The sequence below is a fragment of the Cinclus cinclus genome, chromosome 3, assembly GCF_963662255.1.
Source record: "Cinclus cinclus chromosome 3, bCinCin1.1, whole genome shotgun sequence".
NCBI lineage: Eukaryota > Metazoa > Chordata > Aves > Passeriformes > Cinclidae > Cinclus > Cinclus cinclus.
The window spans coordinates 76,171,365-76,189,235 of NC_085048.1; the positions used below are offsets into that span (position 1 = coordinate 76,171,365).

Consider the following 17,871-nt stretch of genomic DNA (forward strand, 5'->3'; position numbering starts at 1 on the left):
TTTAATTATATTTTTTATTACAGCATAGCAGGAATTTGCACACAGTATGTACAAATAAAGCTGTATTTTTTTTTTCTATGTGCACCCTGTTTATGTCTGGCACAGCACTTACAGGTAGGAAGTTTCAAATTATATTTTAAAGAAGATACAGTGCCAGCATAACAATTTCAGTTTTAAGAAATATTCAAATTCAGCAGTACATAGCTACATTTTTTTTTCTCCCAGAGGAATCAGAAGAAGGCAGGATATGTGATCATTTATCTCTGCAGCCTAGGAATGAACAACCAGCATATTGGAAAGAAAAAGCTGATAGCTGGACAGGAGAAAAGGAGAGCAAAGAATTTACTTATAGCAGATAGTAATTTTACTCCTGACACAACATGCAAAAAAGCACTTGTATCTTTCATCTGGTATGTCTACATATGCAAATCTTACAGAATCTAAGTTTGCATTAAAACAGCTTACAGCAGATACACTTGCAAGAGCAGAAAAAAAAGGAAGCAATATTAAAAAAATTAACTATGAAATGCAAAGCTATTCACACAACTTTTTACAGTGAGGACCCTCAGAAATTACCAACACTACAGTCACAGTAAGATGACACAGTAAGAAAGAGAACCTGTTCCAGTGCACCTTTTGCTTCCCAGGTTGCACATCCCTGCCCTTTTTGCCGTCTCTTCTGCACAGAAGGCAACAATCATGTGACCTCAATCACCGACCTTACAGGGAAAAAAAACCATTGCTCTTTTGGTGCACCATCTGCCGGTCAGGTCAATACCCACAAGCGAATACCCACAGCCATGTGACAGCCAAGCTCCTCCACTACATCCTTCCCGACCCCGGCATTCTCTTGTAGAGAGACCGGGGCAGAATGCAGAGACACCAGGGCAAAGAATGCAGCCTGCTGAGTGTTAAGGGAAATCGTGCCCTTAGTCACTCTCTTCTGACTGCACATGAAGCAATTTTACATGACTGTCTGGCCCTTCTGCTTTCTAGACACTTTGCCAGAAGTCGCCAGCACCCAAGATGCACAGGTATAACTTAAAGTACCAGCCCTGGTTTTTCACTGGTGCTGCCAAAACAATCCAGCTTAGCTGGAATGGCTTTGTTAGCAGTGTTTTTACTACTTCAGCCACTTTAATTTTGATTAGGCAGCCAAATGTACTTAATGTCACGCTAGCACATTTCATGTGGCAGACATTCGTAGCTGAGGGAGGGCAAGAGATGTTAGGAGATGAGAACAGTAATTTTTAGCTGAGTCAGTCGCAAAATTAATGCAGATTTTTACTTGCAGCAACAATAAAAGCAAAATACTTGGGCAGGAAAATGCTTAAGGTAATACTGGTATCACAACCAAGAAGTGATGGATTACATAACTCCAGTAGGTTTTTTTATACATTAACCTATGAACAAGGGATTGTGAACACAGAAAAAAGACAGAAACACTAAAACTTCATTCGTGAATTGTCAGGATGTAACAGTAACCCTTGAAAAGCCCCACTTTTTTCACTATTTACACCTTGTTTATCTTTGAAAACCAGCCTGTAGCAGGGCTGCACAAATGCAGACATTCAAGGCTGCTATGAAACGTGTGCCACCCACTGCAAACTACAACCCTGACAACAGTTAAGAACAAAGTACAGTAAATTCCACATCAGCTGAGGGAGCAATATAAAGCAAGTACTTCTACTGCAACACAAACAGTGGAGTGGAGCAAGACTTCACTGTGACAAAACCACCACTATTTCTGCAGAAATCACCAAGGAAAAAATGGAAGTCATTACTGGGGAAAAGACTAATGTACAACTTTGAGCTAAACAGTTATACTGTAATTGGTTCCCAGCAACTTTTCCTCCTTGGAAACTCTCAATTAAGCTGTTTGATTAGAACAGAAGGACCCAGCAGGTGAGAACACACCATTTATACAGCAGACCTCAAGCACATATCTGACTAGGCATCATAAATTTCCTTACAGCACTAATGTACTTACAAGCACATTTCTGTTTAACAGAAAAATTTAACAGAATTTTCTCCTTCTCAAGATCTGGCAGCTACCAGAGTCCATTCTGCAAATTATTACTACTCTGGCACTTTTCCCAAAATTCTCCTATATTCCTGGGCAGAAGCTTCTATATGTGCTTACTATATTTACAACAGAAAGACAAAGACACAGAAAAATCTAACAAAAGCTATTGGAAGAGTGGTGAGGTATTGAAGCACCTTTTGGCTGATTAGAACATGGTAAATTTCAAGAAGAAGAAATTGGCAAACATTGATTCAAGAATAAATTAAGCCGAATGCAAAGTAGTAGTCATAACTTTTTATAGCAAATAGTTATAAGCACTACTGAGACATATTCAAACAATCTAAGGAAGCAATTCTTCCTTCCACAAGTTATACCAACTAGGAATAAGTATAAAAAATAAATAAAATAGAGCTCTTATAAAAGTTTTGGCAGCTTTTCATGTTCTCATCTCAGAAAAAAAAATACTCAGAACTTTCTGTTCTTTTTTACTAGAAAATTTGAAAACAGAGAAGACTTAACTATTTTTTCCATCTTGGATTATTGTCAGTTTTCATACAAATTTAAACCACGATGTAACAGCATTTACAGTAGATTAATCTCAGAGTTTTCCCTCAAATAATTATTTGATTAAAACTATGCCATATTTTATTTCAAAAGAAAAAAAAACTATTTAATTCTAGCTCCATAGTGTGCAGTAAAGTGTAAAAGTGTTTATGGGTTTGCTAGGTTTCCACATCCATTTCTAAGCTTGCCAAGTGAGGCTGCAAATGGATCAAAGGTTAGAACTGTAGAAACAGGAGCTAAGACAGCTTCACCCAGCCCAGTTAGTATCCAGCTCTCTCCACTTAACAACTGATACTAAAATATTCATTGATTCCATACTTCTTCCAATACAGACCCCATACTTCTCCATTAGTGCTACTTCTTCATCCTCAACTATACCCTAGATCATATTTGGGAATTTGAACTGATTTTTTTTTTAAATAAGAATCTCTGAAATATCATTTCCTCACTAATGATGTTTGACCACTACATAGCACAGTATCAATTCAAAGGGTAAGTGCTGCAATTAAGCTCTTGGCACCTGCACAGATGAGATACCAAGATCTCAAGCCACACAAATACTGTAAAGCATACTCAAGTAAGAACTATTTATGAAAAATCTGTATTAACACATCTGCATGGATTTTCTGGAAAACTGGGAAAAGTGTGTTCGGCTGCTAGGTTCAACTATAAATGTACAATGTATAAAAGTGATAAACTGGGAAATGCACAGACCTGTGATAAAACATAAAAATAACTGTAACAGCCATTCTTCCCCCACACTCTATTCCTCTGGCAGAAAGTTCCATCCCTAGATAAGAAAAAGCTAACAGCCGGTTATGATCCCAAAGTTTCAGCACATCCTTTAAATAAAGTCTACCAGAACCCTGAAGGTGGAGCACTGAAAGTTAAATAGGTTTTCAATGGAAGCTGGTGTCTGAGCATGGCACGCTGGACTTCATGTCTGTGATGTTTGGAAAATCTGTGCAATGCAATGGGACTTCAGTACTCTGCACTATTTGGACCATCCCAAAAGCTCAGTGGTCGCATCCATGGAGAGCTCTACAGTGAGGCCAAGAAGTAATAGAGACATGAGTAACTGTGGCCTTATATAACTTATTGAATGGATGTTCTACAGCCAAGATGGTAAAAAACTTTAGAAATACTGCTCTCAGGAAAAGCAACTGCAAATAAACCAGAAGCACAAGTAAGCCAAGGGCAGAATAAACTGTAATTTACACCACATTAGAAAGCAACACATGACACTCAGTATCACTGAATATCAACACGACACAGAAGGAACACAACCAATTTCCTCCTTCTACCCTAAGATTGCAAGAGACATTCATTATTAGCACAACAGTTACATCCCATCTTGTCTGGCTCCAAAATAAACCTGATTTGGTTTCATGACAAATTTACACATAGGGCTCTTGGACTGGACTCAAGTGAACATTTGACAATTCAGTAATACTCAAATTCAGATGTCAAAGGCAAACATTCTCATTTTGCTTTACATTTGCAGTAAGCCAAGAGTGAGCATGGGACCCCTTTTAACTCTTTAAATAAATAAGCTTCTAAGTTATTGTTTAAAATTCAAAAATTATTTAGCTATTAAATTACAAACTAAATGTAGAATCAGTGGAGTTAACATCTGAGAGAAGAATAAAACTGAAAGAAAGTAACAGTTCTGCAAACATAAGTATTGTAGACAGCAACAAATCCAACCACTCAACTGAAGAAATGAGCTGAGATGCTTGTGCTGACAGAGGTCAACACACTACTGACTAGGAGTTGATACTATGAAAAATTGTCTTCTAAATCTATTTTAGATGCAGTTTAGAAGAGTGGTTTGTATATAATTTCAGAAATTTGGTTGTCATGGAAGCCAAATCTTTATAAGCCTCTAAAAATCCCAATTAGCTCCCTGAAGTAAGAGTTACTTCATATCCCCTTACACTTTCCTTTAAATTCAGTAGATTTGTGTTTATCACAGCACAGTTTGCATTCCACAAAGATCAATATCACTAGCTTACATAATAGTAAAACCAACTTTGACACAGACAGCACTAATTAACAGACATAAAAGCAACCCAAGCAGCCACACAACACAGACTAGTCCTTACTGCTACAAATGCCAAAGACACCTCAACTAGCACTGCATGTGTGTTCGTGCGTAGGTGGAGCAATCAGTCGTTCATTCCAATCTTGCACATGTAAACAAGAAAATGCATACATGTAGAATAGAGATTACATTTTACCTCATTTAAATGCATGGGGGGGGGAAAAGAACTGTGGCAAAGCTCTATATACTTAAATCATTTTTCCCACTGAAGCTATGATCTTAAGTTAACAAAATAAACTCTTTCACTGCTTATATACTAGCAGACATACAGATAGTTTGGCAAGCAGAAAAACATGTTGAGTACAATTCATGACATAACCTCAGGCTTCCCACAACCCACAGATGCTGCAGACTGCCAGCTCAATTCATTGTCATCCTCGAGACAGCAAATCTGATAGACAGACGACTGAAATGTTCCCCAGCAAGGAGAAAGCCTGCACATAATTCACAATTCTGTCCCACTTCATTCACAGCTTTAGTCCTTCCCTTCACCCCTTGCACTGGATGTTTGACAGGAGAAAAGAGGGCTACAAGCAATCAAGGCCCAAGTCAGGGCAGCCCCACAGCTCTTCATGCCTTTGCAGTGCCTCTAAACAAAAGACAAAGTCCCAACAAAGGACACGCTTAAGGCCTCCTTTTTCTCTGCAGTGAATTTTGTACCAGAAATTCTTGGAAAAGCCTAAAATTGGGCTTTGGAAATTCAAAGCCTATGGGTAATAATCAAGAAGCACCAAGCACATCTGTTTTAATTAGCAATCTGCATTGTCTAAGTGAGAACACCTTATCTTGAAAATTTTCCACTTGTTTTAAGGACTAATACTTAAATGTGAATTCTTCACAAAACTTTCCAGTATTATCTTTTCACTTATCCATAACCACTGCATGCTATCCAGGGTTAAAGTGTAATTCTATCGCAAAATCAACATCTGCTCATACGTTCCCTGAGCATTTTTCAGTTTAGAGCTGCCCTCCCTTTCTACCCCCACCAAAGTGTTTCCAGAAAGAAAGGAAGACCTTGGAAAAACGGTGTGCTTTTGGAGAGGGATTCACAATCCAATACTTTTGACTAAGGACTGTATAATTCAAAAAAAGCCATAAATATATTTTATGTTTGCCTTCAGTTTATAAAATGTGCCATTGCATTTATATTCTAAGAAAAGACAGACCCCTCACACAAAGCAAAGCAGATTTCTCATACAAGGCAGTCTCAAAACAACAAATCAATAAGCTCCGTTTATTAAACAAATACAGGTGTATTGCTAATTCAGAATGACTGAATACTTCTCCACCAGAAATAAATTTAACTTAAAGAGAATGCTTTATAGCAATGCACTTCAACACCAGCCAGAACTCTTTATCATAAGAACACATTCATACTATACAGACAGGACCAAAAGCGATCTGCCATCACATGGATTTCAAACACCCAAGCCTGTGCAAAATAAACCAATTTCAACAAGATTCTGACCTCACAGGCCCAAGAATAAACACCTAATGATGAACTCCAACACTGAAATCAAAAGTAATCATGTTGGAAAAAGCTTCAGATACTTTACTTGTATTACATTTAAGTAAAAGCAAGTGCTGCATAAAGCCAAAAAAGCAGGTATGAAGTTGACACACAAAGTACACACACAAGTGAATCACAGTGGATGGAGTACATGCATTACCCTACACAAATTAAGGCTACCTAATTGTTTTGAGACATCCCCTTCCCACCCACCAGCTCACTTCGAAATAGCTAATTCAATTTTCATTTGCTGGGTAAAGTTGTCATCACATCACCCACACCCATATCCGACTCATATAAACTGTCCTGTAATAAGCAGAATCCAGCAGAGGTCAGAAATGGCCCTGCACAGGAAATGCCTGGGTGTTTTTCCATTACTCTTCTACATAAAGACAGCCCAGGTCTAGGGTCATGCTGTTTTACAAACTTCATTTTAAATCATTTTCTCCTTAACCTGCAGTATTAAGTCTTTGAAGAGTCCTTTGAAAAGGAACTTAGAAGCTTACAAATTCAGTTGCCCTACAGCACTTGTATTTCATAATATTTCTGTTAAATCTTACTGATTTTATATCTCTTCTGATATTGGCATTCTCATGACAGAAAAACAAATCACTGATGCACATTAATGAAAACTCGAAGGCATTGTTCAACCCCATAGTCTTGACTCACACAGGAGCACATCACCACTTCCTTTTTATTCCATCAGTAAAAAACAGCAGCTTGCAATATTCAAGAACAATCTCAGCAATACGACAGAAGATTTTGTGCACAGTACACCTGGAACACAGTGCACCTTACTACTGCCTTATAGTAGCAATTGATCACACAAGTGTTTTAAAAAAGTTTCCCGAATGCCTGCTAGTGAGAAGTAAAGTGCCTCAATAGGATGTTATTCAAAAATGAGAAATAACTGCCACGGAATTAATAACTTGGACTTATGCAATACTTCTGCAGCCAGCTGGAAACACTAAACCATAAAGTAATTTGCATCCCCATCTCTCAGCAGGGCACAGATGGAGGCTTGCAAAAAGGCAATCTGCAGGTCAGAACATTCAGGAGGTGACAACAGTTGCACAAAGCTTTGAGGCATCACAACACTTCTTTGTGAACGCTTTTTCTTTTTTTAACTCTATCCTCTTACAACTATCGATTGCAATGCTGCCAGCAGCGATATTCCATGACCCTTGCTGTTTCACCGGCACGCCAGAGAACCCGATTTTAATCACGGCTGCCATAAACACGAGACACCCTTTCAAGAGGGCAGCGCTTTTATCGCTGCAGTTCACAAGTCAAGGAGCACAGGTCACGCTCCGTCAGCCTCCCGCGGGCTCCAGCTGCTGCTCCCTCTCCGCTCTGCAGCTTCCGCACCTCCGGCCCGACCCCGACAGCCGGGCGGGCAGTGCCCCGACACACCCGCCCGCACTGCTGCGAGGCTGGGGGCAAAGGAAACGATTTGCTTCTAAGTGCAAAGCGCCCACAAAACACTGCCTTAGCCACCGCAGCCACTAGAGATTCCTTATCGAACCACCTTCTCGCTCCGTGGGCGCTCTGCAGAAGCGCTGAAGCAGCAGCAGCCGCAGGTTCTGCAGCGCGGAGGGGCCGGGCGCGGGCGGCAGAGCGTGCACCCCCGGCCCCGGCGCTCGCAGCCCCCGCCCGGCATCGCTCCCTGCACGGAGCTTCCCGTGAGGCAGCGCTGGGTACTGACCTCCCCGGCGGCGACGGCGGCGGCTCCTCCATGGCGGCGGCGGCGGCACAGACCAGCGCGGCGGCGTCTCTCATGCATGCACCGGGACCGGCATGGCGGCGGGCCCCAGTACGCGGCGCGGGGCTGCAGCGAGGAGCAGGAGCAGCAGGAGGAGGGCAGCGGGTCCCTACCCGGCTGCAGGAGCGCGGCCTCGGAGAGCCGCCCGCGCGGCCGCCATCTTGGGAACAGCCTCCGAGGGCAGCGGCGCCGGCAGCATCGCTACGGCGCGCCAGGAGGGACCGGCCGCGCCAGAGGCGCTCGCTCCACGGCGGCCGGGCGGAGGGCGGCTGCTGGTGCGGGTTTCCCCCTCCCGGCCGCGGGGTCGGGACAGGCTGTGGGACAGCGCTGCTTCCCTCCGGCTCTGTGGAAATCACATCTCCGCAGTTCCCCGCGAGGGGCCGTGTTTCTACCGAGGCGTAGCCGTGATGGGGGCGCGGCGGGCGCTGCCGCCCCCTCCCTGCCCCCGTGGCGGAGTTGTCGGGCGCTGCCTGCGGCCGCTCGCTGCGGGTTCCGCGGGCGCTGCCGCTGCTCGTTCCCACACCGCCGGCAGACAGAGAGAGAAGGAAAATGTAACTGCTCAGGGGAAGATGGTTTCTCTCGGCAGGTGCCAGCTCCCGGCAGCCGTGCTGGCCCGAAGTCCGGAGCCTGCGGGGGCTGGAGCGACTGCGGCCGGATCCAAGCGGGTGGAAGGCGTGAGAGACCCTCGAGGTCCCCTTTGGGGGCGTGCATAGAAGAATAATCTTCTGTCTTTTATACTCTGCCTGCTGACAGAGTAACTTGTTTGAATTTATGAACCTGGACTTTTTAAACGCCCCAGCAGCACTGGTTATCATTCTTGGACAGAGAACTGGAGTCACATTATCCAGCTGGAAATACAAGGAGGAAAATGTGATTTCCTGAACTGTAGGTTGGCTGGAATGTCAATATCAATATTAGCACACGTCAATGGCAGAAAAGTGCCATGGGTCGTTTAATTGTTGGGGTCGGTGAGCCACACCTGCGTTACGGGACTGGAAGCACAGCAACAAACCCTGGCATCATTGATGTATGTACAAAGCAAATGCAGTATTTTTGATGGGTGAAATTTGGGCTTTGGACTAGAATCAGTTCTAGATTCTGCATTTATGCACCAGTTCCTTCAATCACTGTACAGGAAATTTGCAACTTTCTAGTCTGATACCAAAATTCACTTGTAAAGTTACTGTTTATGAAATAAAGTTGTCCACCTCTCTGTCGAAATTTGGGAAACAAATTCAACAGTCCCTCTGAAATAAAATATATTTTTTTAAGTTGAAATGCAGGATATTAAGATGATATACTTCTACTATCTCATCTTAATACTATTTACGATTTATCATCTTAATGAATGCATGCTTTAAAATGCAGGACCAGATAAATAACCTTATGTAGGAAGCCACTTAGACTGCTTTCCATAGGTGAAGAAAGATACCTGAATCACCATGACCCTGATGATCATGACATTGAAACATCAAGACATTCAGTATTTATGTCAAGAATCACTAGTTAAGATACTTCATGTAATGGCAAAATGCCATATTTAGCATGTTAAAGACTTTTGCTCGAGTACTTGACCCCAAAACCATAAAGCAGTTCCAGTGGCAGGTACACGCAATGTATTCCCACTAACCTGTCATGGTGAACTTAGAAACCATAGCTGAAAGTCAAAAATTTGGAAGTGCTAACCTAATAAATTAGTTTTCATCTCCATAAAAAACATACATTATCTAAGGTAATGCTGCTTACTTCACAGTATGCATGTGTTTTTAGTATGTTCACAAATAACAAAGAGTCAATGTTACAGATTAAATTTGAACATACTTTTCAGTTAGGGATCATTGTCTCACACCATCTCTGCAGCTGTTTGCAGGGCAGAGATGTATTTAGCAATCATGGCAAAATATTTCAGCCTCTTTGCTTCTTCTATCAAAACAGTCAGTCCAGTGGTTGGTTAGAAGCACAGTTTTCATAAACTAAGAAAAAACATCTGATACTGATTTTGCCATAGATGCAATGGTGTGGAAGTGGAGACATCACAAGGACCCTTGGCAAAGACAGAAATGGGGACTGACCACTTCCACTACTTTCTGTAAATATCAAGATAATTTACAGAAATAAACCGGGATTCACTGCAACCTCTCAAACAAGGTGGTCCAGAAAACTCTTCCCTGTATTCATTTTCCCCTTTCCCTTTAGGGCAACCCCAAATATTGTGTTGTGTCACATTCTTGTGGTATATCACAGAAAATATCCTACAACTACAGATACTGACCAAGCAAAGCAAGGCCGTCAATTTGATGGAGAGATGCTTCTTTATCTGCAATTGATCATAGTGAGCAACATAGCTCCTGGCATCAATGAGAAGATTGTAAGGGGAGAAATTTATGAAAGGCCTTACAGAGAACTTGGGAAGAAATTAAGAGATGCAGGAATATTTGGAGGTGATAGTACAGGAAACATCAGATGACATAAGAGTCTCAGAGCCTATACAGGGATAATATTTAGCAGAGAAAAAAATTTCAAGGATACAGAGGTCTTAAAAAATTGATATGCCAAAAAATTATTTTAATTATTTTTTGGCTTCTTTTAAGGAATATCATCTTATTTCGAAGACTCCTTGTCAGCTTCTGAGTTTAAACATATCAATATTTCATAGGTGCATGGAAACTGATATATGAAATTGTTCACTGGTTGTACTACTGGAACAGAAGAAGGCACAATATTAAAAAACACATTGCAATAAGTAGCATCTGTCTGTAAGAAAATTGAATTTAAATATTAGGAATGGATTTTATTGTCTGATGTGGCACAATTGTGACTCCAAAATTCCAGGTTAAAAAAAAAAAAAGGCAGGAAACAAGTAACTGTCTAAATGGACAAACTTATTTCAGTTTAAGTTCTGTTTTCAGAAGTTTTAAAATTAATTTTCTTCTTTTTTTTCAGAAAACATCTGGCTTTATAATTTAGCAGATGCTGCAACTGCTTAGAAATAACTTCTTGTACATGCCTTTTATTACAGTAGCAGTCCTAGAACTTGCACTATAAATTTGACATGGCAATAGCATCCTAATAACAAAAATAGGTCTTCCAAATAGCATTTTCAAATTTCTACTGCAACTACCCTTGAAATTCCTATCTGTTCTTGGGCATATATTCTGTTATTCCTTCCTCCTCAATTCATCACACGTATTAGACCAAATTGTACATGCAGCTGTGCTTTTGCCATTTGCCATTTCTCCAGTTATTTTCTATATACCAAAAATCCTAATGAAGACAAAGGAAGATTTGGTCCATGTAGGTAAATAAATATGTTATAAGAATATATTTAAATTTTTTTCTCCTGGTTCTTGTACAAGACAAAACTTCCAAATGTTGTATTTTTCACATTATGAATGTTACTCAGAATAAGGCACAACTTAGTTTTGTCGGGTTTTATGTCAGTAAATGAAATCTAGTAATCAGATTGTTTTTCACTGTGTGAACTGCATACAAAAAAGAAAAATCAAATTCTTGACAAAACCAGCTTTGTACAATTAGTTTTTCCTTCAAATAAGTTACTTATTTTAATTCTAATGAAAGCTGTTAAAAAGTAAAAGCAAAGTTAATCAGACACTACAAAACAGCCTGCTAGGTATAGTTAGTTTAGATTTAGTAAAATGTGCTGAAGACAATATTCATTTTTTTCTTGGTCATAGATTAGAAATGCTCTTCTGCAATGCAATGAAGAGTATAACATGAACAATACCTACATTTAATATCAAGAACACAACCTGCCACCATTTCTAATGTAGACATTGCAACTAGTGTCGCCAGAGTCCAAATAAAATACCAAGATGTGTTTCTACCTGGGCATATGCAGATTCCTCCATCTACAATTTCGTTGTTCTCACAGAAGATCAGGTTCGGGGTGTCATTGAAAGAAACAGAACTCAGTTTTCAGTGTTATCTGAGCTTTGCTGCAATTGATTTGGAGTGTGAAGCTGAAAGAAATTAAGGAGTCCCACTGTATATACCCTTGTTCAATGACCCGTTACTGCTGTGATTCATTCACTTGGGAAGCTGGCATGATAGCTGCCAAAGCTTGTTCAGCAGCATGGTTTAACACCCGTGCTATAATAGGATCCAGCTAACTTGACGGAGGTGGAATATTTTTGTCTGAGCGCTGTCATCTCACAAGCTGCATGTTAGATTGCACAGGGCTCAGTACCATTAATTCACCACTATTCAAGGAGTATTTGTTAGTAAGAGCAGCATGAGGTCAGAGACATTCCTGTGATTATTGTTTTATCACTTCAACTGGGTATTATTTTTTAGGTACTTCCTGTCTAAAAAAAAAAAAAAAAAAAAACAACTAAAAAGCAACTCTATGTAGCACTGCCTCTGAGTTATTAAAATGAATGGCATGGCCTATGTGAGAGAAGTAAAAATCCAGTTGTGCTTAAAGCTGTATGCTTTTACTGTGTAAAGCTGGTCTTCAGGCTCAGTGTCTGTAAAGCTGGGCATAGCTAAACCCACTGACTGCTCCTCAAAGATACCAAGGCAGTGGACATAGAAATTATCTAAAACTGAAAATGTTGACACATGTAACAGTCTGGCTACAGCAGTTTATATCTTCCCAAGAATGATTTTGGACCTGTGAAAATCAGCTGCACTGAATCCAGTGCTACTTGAACTTGACTATCAACAACAGAGTAAGCTTGCTTAAAGCTAGTTTGGCTCTTGCTAAATCATATTTTAATTCTTTCCTCGGCTGTATAATAGACATACTCAATAAGCAGCCAAGGGTATTTATAAACAGGACCAAATGCTTGTCTGCATTTGTGTTCACTACATTAATTTCACATTCAAAGAAGCTCCAGTGAAGAACTGGGGCCAATTCTTTGAAACCATATTTGTAGGCCCAGTGCATATCCGTCTGTCTTCTGTGTGTGCCTCAGAGTGCAATTCAATGCATTGCTGCACGTAACTCTTTCAACATGTTTTCAAGCATCTTGCAAGTTTGACTAGTTGCTTATACCAAAATTCATAAAAGTGATTCTTCTTATTTCCATCATCCCAGAAAGCACAAAAAAAAGTTCCAGCCTATATCTTTTAAAATATCTGGTTGTGCAGCTGAGATTCTTTCTGTGTTTGCCTTACAGCAGCTGCATTATCCCAGCAGAAAACAGCTGTGAGATTTTTATCAAACTTCCCTGTCTAGGAAGACAGGAGCTGTCCATGTCTCCTTCCAACAGCTTTTTATAAGTGAGAGTAATCAGAGAAAAGCAGCGTAGCTGGCATTTTCCTCTACCCCACCAGTTCCTGGCTGTTGTATCAGCTGGATGGAGTTACAAACAGCCATGAGAACATTTTAATCTTCATTAAATGTTAATCCTTGCAAACACTTACATACACATCAGTTCACTTATATAATAGGCATACTGAAATCAGTGGGACAACCCTGGGAGAACAGTTACTCATACATATAAATGTTTATAGGATTAATTTCCTCCTTTTACTCTGAATCATCTGGAATAGTGTTGTCCCCACAACTTCACAAGGTGAGTTTTGTGGTGTCATCTTGTTGATGGCTCAGTTCTGGTGAACATCAAAAGGAATTAAGATATTCCCTGTTTGTTGCAAAGCCCTCCTAACTAGAGCATAGTAAAATAGTATCTTATTCTACAACTCCCAGCTGAGTCCCATTCTGCAGTGCCTCAGGTTTTATTTTTTCATTTCTGTCCATTTCACTACTTAAAAAAAGCTGTTCCATCATTGTTAACATAACTATTTTCATCCTTCTAAATACTTACACATTTCCTGCAGTACAAAACACTATAAAAAGGTAAACGCCCACCACTTGACACTATTTCAATGCATTCAGAAATTTTTATTCTTATTTTCATCTTATTGGTCCCTGTCATTATTTCTATAATTGATTTGCATTTCCTCTTCCTCACAGGAATGGATGCTTATTTTAAGGCACATCCATGCTAGGAGACATAGCTCACAGCACTTGAAATAACTGTGGAATGACGTGTGCTTATATGCTGTCCTGGCACAGCAGTCTTTCCAGCTACAGCGAGCTGAGGAATCCAGATTATGACCTTTGTGTTAGGGACCTGAGATCCATGTGAGATTTTCTCCTGAGCTGTTTGTTTAAAAGATGGTTTCTATCAACATCTTTGGGTGGATTTCACTATGACTGTCACGATACAATGGGCATTGATAAATTTTAGGAGTAGTAATTTTAATTCTAAATTTCAGTCCAAAGCCTACCAATTCCACTGCAGTTGCTCTTCAGATGTGGTGATAATCAGAAATACAAAGGGGTCAAAATTGTGTTAGTTTTTGTTCCTGTCCACAGAAAATGGAACGAGATAATGTATTGTTTGATAACAGGATGGCCCTGTTGAAGCTGAGGATCTGAAATTGCTTGGTTTCTCCTCTCTTTCAGGCTGAATGCTATGGCATGTTGGAGCCCTGCTTCTGCTGTTATCTATGGATAGTGTGATGTCCAGGAGAGAAATTTCTCTCACCCCTAATCTCAGGAGACATACCAGTCAATTAGACCTACTACTTGGCATGCGCACTGAGGCACTAATATAAAACTAAACTTGGTTAAAAGACTCCAGCTTTCCAACAATGCATGGATGTTGTGGCACGCTGAGCTAGGAGAAAAATGCTGATCTGGAGATTCAGCACCCAGTTTTCAACAGGGCAAGTACACATTATTCGTTCAGTAGTATTGGTGATGGACTCCTGACTAGAGTGTGCTTATTCACCTGCCAGAAGAATTCATATGGATCAGCTGCAAAACTTTATCACATGTTGGATAGCTGTAACCTGCCAGAGGTGAGATCATAGAAGTATTAATCTTCCAACTAACTCTTTAGATGGACACTTGGGCTATAGGCCCTCTGTCTGAAGCAGTCATGGTCTTCATTAGGCATGGATGACTATTCACAGAACAAAGAGTTAGGTATTCTATAAGCTATGGAAGATTACTCTAATACATACTATGTTTCTAAATGTACAGTTACAGTTTATTGAAAAATAGCATTGCTATTCTTACCTGGATTTCAAATTTCAATAATAACATTTCAGTTCAAACTTTTGCATTAAAATTTGCATTTATACATTTCTAAAACATCCCCAAATGACAGTTTTGTTCTGGACTCCCAATCACAAAAGAGATAGGGACATGCAGGAATGGGTCTGGCAAGTCCATAAAGGTAGTGAAGGTTGTGGAGCATCTGAGATCTGAGGAGAGGAGCTGGAAATATTCAGTCTGGAGAAGAGAAGGGTCAGGAGGATCTTACCAATGCATATAAATATTTGATGGGGCAGAGTAAAGAAGGTGGAGCCAGGCTCTCCCCAGTGGTGACCTGTGAAAAGACTAGAAGCAATGCATAAACCATGAAAAATTCTGTTTAAACTTGAAAAAAAGACTGTCCTTATCATGAGAGTGGTCAAACAATGACATGGGCTGCTCAGAGAGGTTGTGGAATCACCATCCTTAGAGATATTCAAAACCTGTCTGGTTGTGGCCCTGAAGAACCTGCTCCTGCTCACACTGCTTTAAGCAGAGGGTTGAGATGAGGTGATCTCCAGGGGAACCTGTCCACCTCAGCCACTCTGTGGCTGATGTCATAAATACTTTTGACTTACAAGCAACCTCTTAAACAGAAAGTTCTCTAGGAGACTATTTAAAAACACACAGCTCCAAAAACTTTTGGTACTATTTATAATTTTGTTGTGAATTGTGGTGATTTTAAATTAATGAATTTTTAATAAAGAAATATTGACAGTAAGAATTAACTTATTCTAAAATATATTGTTCATAATGCTGTTAAGTAACCATTTCTGCCTAGTAAATTGTAGCTTTCTGTCAGAAGAATGTGCACAATACCAAATATGTGGGTAAAATCACAGCTTTATGAGCATCTTCCTTTCCAAAGTTGTGCCATTTCCTACTAATGAGGTTTTACAGCAAAACCAACAATACTGCATTAAAAAAAAATTATATTTCAACTACATGGATTGTTTTAAGAAACTTCTAAAAAACTATTAACATTAACCATGCTTTTGTATTTTAAATGATACAGAATCCTGATATTCAAATTGCATAAATTATATATCTTTGCATTTTACATGCCAAATAAACCAAGCCTGTCATTATTTGGATGCAGTCAGCTTTGCTGCTCTGCAAAAAGTGAATGTGACACCCATAATCATTTGTACAAAGCCAGATTCTGAAAAGCTTAGACTACTCTGATTTCAGCAGTTGTTTTTTCTCAGTGAGGTTTGCCCAACCAAAAGATGAATGGCTCTGTGCTATTCCCTATTCATGGCACAGTACCTCAGCTGAGCTTTCTGATATATTTTAATTATCACACTACCTATATTTGAAAATAATCTGTAAGCATGTTCAGCATGGCAAGTACACAAGAGCTATAGCACCATTATTTTTCAGTTACATTTCATGCTATGTTTACTGCAGCTATTCCAGATCCCCTTGTTGTTTCCACGTCAGCCTGCCCACCACGTTTTTGAGTAAGAGAATTTAACTGTAAATACATCTCTCTCCCTGAAGTAACTAACTCAGATAGACTTCAGAAAGTGGTGTTTTGCCTGCCTCATCACTTGTCTAAAAAGGATAAGGGCAGAGGTATCAGAATTACTCTGATGTAATGCAGTGAGTATGAGTGTCCTAGAAAGTCACAAGCTGTAGGTGTCACATCATCACAGAATCTTGTTTCCTGTGAACTTCCAAATGATCTTTATTTGAATTTAAAATATTTTTGCCTGAGAAAGCAGTAGCAAGCCAACAGCATATTAAATATACCACTGAATGTCTTTCCTACTTAATCATCAGCATTTTGGTAACTAAAAGTGAACTGACAAGTTTTCTTCACATTATACAATTTGCAATTTTTAGCACAAACCAGAAGTGAATCTGATTGCCACCTTGGCATTTATGGAGCCCTTGTATTTGTGCATAAACACGAAGTTCAGTATAAAAGGTTTATGCTCATATTGGCTGTCAGAGTCCTAGAAGCTGATTATGAAAATGTGGCTGTGGGCCTATAAAAATAATCTGAAACTTATTTAAACATACAGTTTGTGTACTCAGAGCCATAAAGAATCAGCCATCTTACCTATAAGATATTTACAAAGCAATTTTGCTAGGTTTTCTAACAGTATCTTTGTAATATATTTCATAATTTTTATTTTTTTTAATTTCATTTAATTTCATTTTAATTTAGAAATGTAATATTTCTGTTGCAGAATATATATTGACCTGGGTTAAGTATTCATTTAACAATGATTGCTTGCACTGAATTTAACTGATTTTTTTTCAAAGTAAGAAGTCTGCCATAAAAATAATTGATTGATGTTTAGATTATGTAATTTATTATGATGCCTTTATATCAACCATGCTTCTCACCTCCGCACATTGCTGGATTTTTTTTTTCAGCTTCCACACATTTGGATTACATGGCACTTTGTTCCAAAGCATTCTCCTTGAGAGTGATGATATTTATTTCTGTGCAATCTGACAAGCTGAAAAAGGTTTTCTTGGTGTATTTATAGTGGGGCAAACTGGCAGAGCTATGAATACAACTCTAGCACTGCTTATGAGCATAATAGAATCTCTTCACATCGCAACATAAAACTATAATAATGTGTGCATTTTTACCAGTATAACTACATCAATAATAGGGCTGCTACTGCCGTGCATTATAGACACCCATCATTAGCTTGCTGTGAAAGTGTCATTTATTGTGCTTACAAGAAGAAAAAAAGTTTATTCCTGTCAATAAACAAAGTTCCCGTTTCAGCGCCAGAAAGATGTATGTTTTTTTGTTTTGCCAAGGGCAAGGGACTCTCTGAGGAACAGGCTGCATGGCTGAGCTGTTGAA

General features: G+C 39.7%; 1 protein-coding gene across 1 annotated transcript in view; it reads right to left on the reverse strand.

The window, feature by feature from the left end:
- The window catches only part of MAP3K4 (mitogen-activated protein kinase kinase kinase 4), a 64,166-nt gene extending 56,190 nt beyond the window's left edge, over positions 1-7,976 (reverse strand). The window contains exon 1 of the mRNA XM_062490230.1: positions 7,910-7,976. Within this exon, the coding sequence (XP_062346214.1) occupies positions 7,910-7,941 (32 nt within the window). The 5' untranslated portion in view covers positions 7,942-7,976. The remainder of the gene's footprint in view (positions 1-7,909) is intronic.
- Between the last annotated feature and the right edge of the window lie 9,895 nt (positions 7,977-17,871).